Source organism: Silene latifolia, unplaced genomic scaffold (genome assembly GCF_048544455.1).
Source record: "Silene latifolia isolate original U9 population unplaced genomic scaffold, ASM4854445v1 scaffold_301, whole genome shotgun sequence".
NCBI classification, from domain to species: Eukaryota; Viridiplantae; Streptophyta; class Magnoliopsida; order Caryophyllales; family Caryophyllaceae; genus Silene; species Silene latifolia.
In genome coordinates, this window is record NW_027413237.1 from 24167 (window position 1) to 26937 (window position 2771).

At 28.8% G+C, this 2771-nt stretch overlaps 1 protein-coding gene across 1 annotated transcript; it reads right to left on the reverse strand.

Annotated features, from left to right (window-relative positions):
* Nucleotides 1-1586: 1586 nt before the first annotated feature.
* Nucleotides 1587-2453, reverse strand: LOC141639209 (uncharacterized). The gene has a single exon (XM_074448386.1). The coding sequence runs from the start codon at nt 2451-2453 to the stop codon at nt 1587-1589; it is 867 nt and encodes a 288-aa protein (XP_074304487.1).
* Between the last annotated feature and the right edge of the window lie 318 nt (nt 2454-2771).

Consider the following 2771-nt stretch of genomic DNA (forward strand, 5'->3'; position numbering starts at 1 on the left):
AATAATAATAATTAATAATAATAATAATTAATAATAATAATAATTAATAATAATAATAATAATAATAATAATAATAATAATTAATAATAATAATTAATAATAATAATTAATAATAATAATAATTAATAATAATAATAATAATAATAATAATAATAATAATAATAATAATAATAATAATAATAATAATAATAATAATAATAATAATAATAATAATAATAATAATAATAATAATAATAATAATAATAATAATAATAATAATAATAATAATAATAATAATAATAATAATAATAATAATAATAATAATAATAATAATAATAATAATAATAATAATAATAATAATAATAATAATAATAATAATAATAATAATAATAATAATAATAATAATAATAATAATAATAATAATAATAATAATAATAATAATAATAATAATAATAATAATAATAATAATAATAATAATAATAATTAATAATAATAATTAATAATAATAATAATAATAATAATAATAATAATAATAATAATAATAATAATAATAATAATAATAATAATAATAATAATAATAATAATAATAATAATAATAATAATAATAATAATAATAATAATAATAATAATAATAATAATAATAATAATAATAATAATAATAATAATAATAATAATAATAATAATAATAATAATAATAATAATAATAATAATAATAATAATAATAATAATAATAATAATAATAATAATAATAATAATAATAATAATAATAATAATAGAATAGAATAGAATTGGTAGTTTTCTGGTACTTTCCTAATTGTATCCCTTAGACTACTATATAAGCATCATCACCCACCCTTATAAATCACAAAATATAGAGAGAGGGAGAAGGAGACTAGAGAGATAAGGAGTTTTGTTCATCATTATTCTATCTTAAGATTTAATTCCATAAGTATCTTAACCTCACTCTAGTCAATTGTTTACATATGTAAGTTTGACCGTTGACCAACCACTATTATCCACTACCATCCTTGACCATCAGGACCGGCGTTGACCAGCGTTAACCAGCGTTTGATCGTGTGCTTAGAGCGTTATTTTTTGGATTTGGGGGTAGATTCTTCTCTTGATCGTTATTGTATTATTGGATTAGTAATTGTATGCGTAATATTTGATTGCTTAGGTGACAAAATTGTTGAGAAGCATTACTATTTGGGATTTGCTATTGAACTGGATTGCTTAATTAGATTTGCTTGCCAGGTAGGGATAAATCCTACTCAACTCTTGTTCGATAATGTTTGTATAACGGATGGTTCATGTTAATGTAGAATTGATCATATTTGAATTGTGTTCGTTGACATTATCGTAATTGTTGGAAGGGAGAATTACATTGTATTGTGTTGATTGATATTATCGTAATTGTTTGAAGGGAAAATTATATTGCATTGTGTTGGTTGATATTAATAATTGTGATGAGGTGAATTAAATTGTTATCGTTTATTTTTTTTTTTTGGTGTAATGTGAGTATTATATATCATAAAATTAAGGAATTAAGAGCTACAAGAGGTTGAGGGATCGAGTCCCCTTACAAACAACAAACTAATTTCACCCCCCTAAAGGTGCAGGGATCGAATCCCGTCTACAATGTTACCACACTTCAACTTGATTCTTCTTTTTATATCTTCCTCTATCCGTTCTGCTACCCTTTCAGGCCTCATCAGACATTCATTCACTCGTGCGTTGTTCCTTTGATACCATATAGAGAATGTAAACGCATTAAATAAAGCAACCTTCACCTTCCATTGGATAGTATCTCTTTGGGTTGCTATCAAATTTGCCATCGTAGGGAAGGGACCCCTATACCTTTCCATCAAGCAGGATTGAACTCTGACTGTATAGACACAGGAGGAAAACAAGTGCTCTACTGTTTCTGACTGCAACTGACAGAGCAGGCAGAGATCATCAGCACAGCACCCCAGTTTTGCTAATTTGCTCTTCACATTCATTCCCTCGTGCATTCGAAGCCATGTGGTCATGGCATGTTTTGGCACATTCCAGTTGCTCCAAACAATTGCAGTCCAGTCAAGTTTTAAGTGATCAGGGGAGAGCCAAGCATGACCTCCCCTAATTGTATACCCTTTAGAATCCCCAGTCCAGCTGCCATTAACAAAGCCTGCCTTAAGTTTCTCTTTTACTTTGCATACCGTCTTCCAAACCCATGTGGCATCAGAAGGAGGAGAATAGGAATGCCAGTCCTGCTCCTTTATATAGACATCACTTACCCATTTTATCCAGAGTCTATCAGCTTTGCAGTATATCCAGTCCACCAGTTTTCCCACATTGGCTATATTCCAAGTATCAGCTCTTCTTATTCCCAGACCACCTGCTGTTTTTGGCAGTGTGACCTTTTCCCATGCCACCAGTGGTACCCTATGGTACACAGAGGTACCTGCCCATAAGTAATTCCTGCAAATTGCCATAACGTTGTTAATTATGCTCTTTGGGATGAGGAACATCTCGTGCCCTTGATGGTTCGGAGGGTGTTAAGTACAGCATTGATAAGAGTCACTCTCCCTGCATAGGATAATTTTTTGGCTCCCAATCCTCTTATCCTGGCAACTAGCTTCTCAGTGAGTGCACTACATTCAGTCTTAGTAAGTCTCCCTGCCTTAATAGGGACTCCCAAGTATCTGAATGGCATTGTACCTTCCCTGAAACCTGTCACCATTTTGATCCCTTCCTTAATTTCATCATCAACTCCATTAAAGAAAATTTCAGACTTAGTTTGATTCAGTACC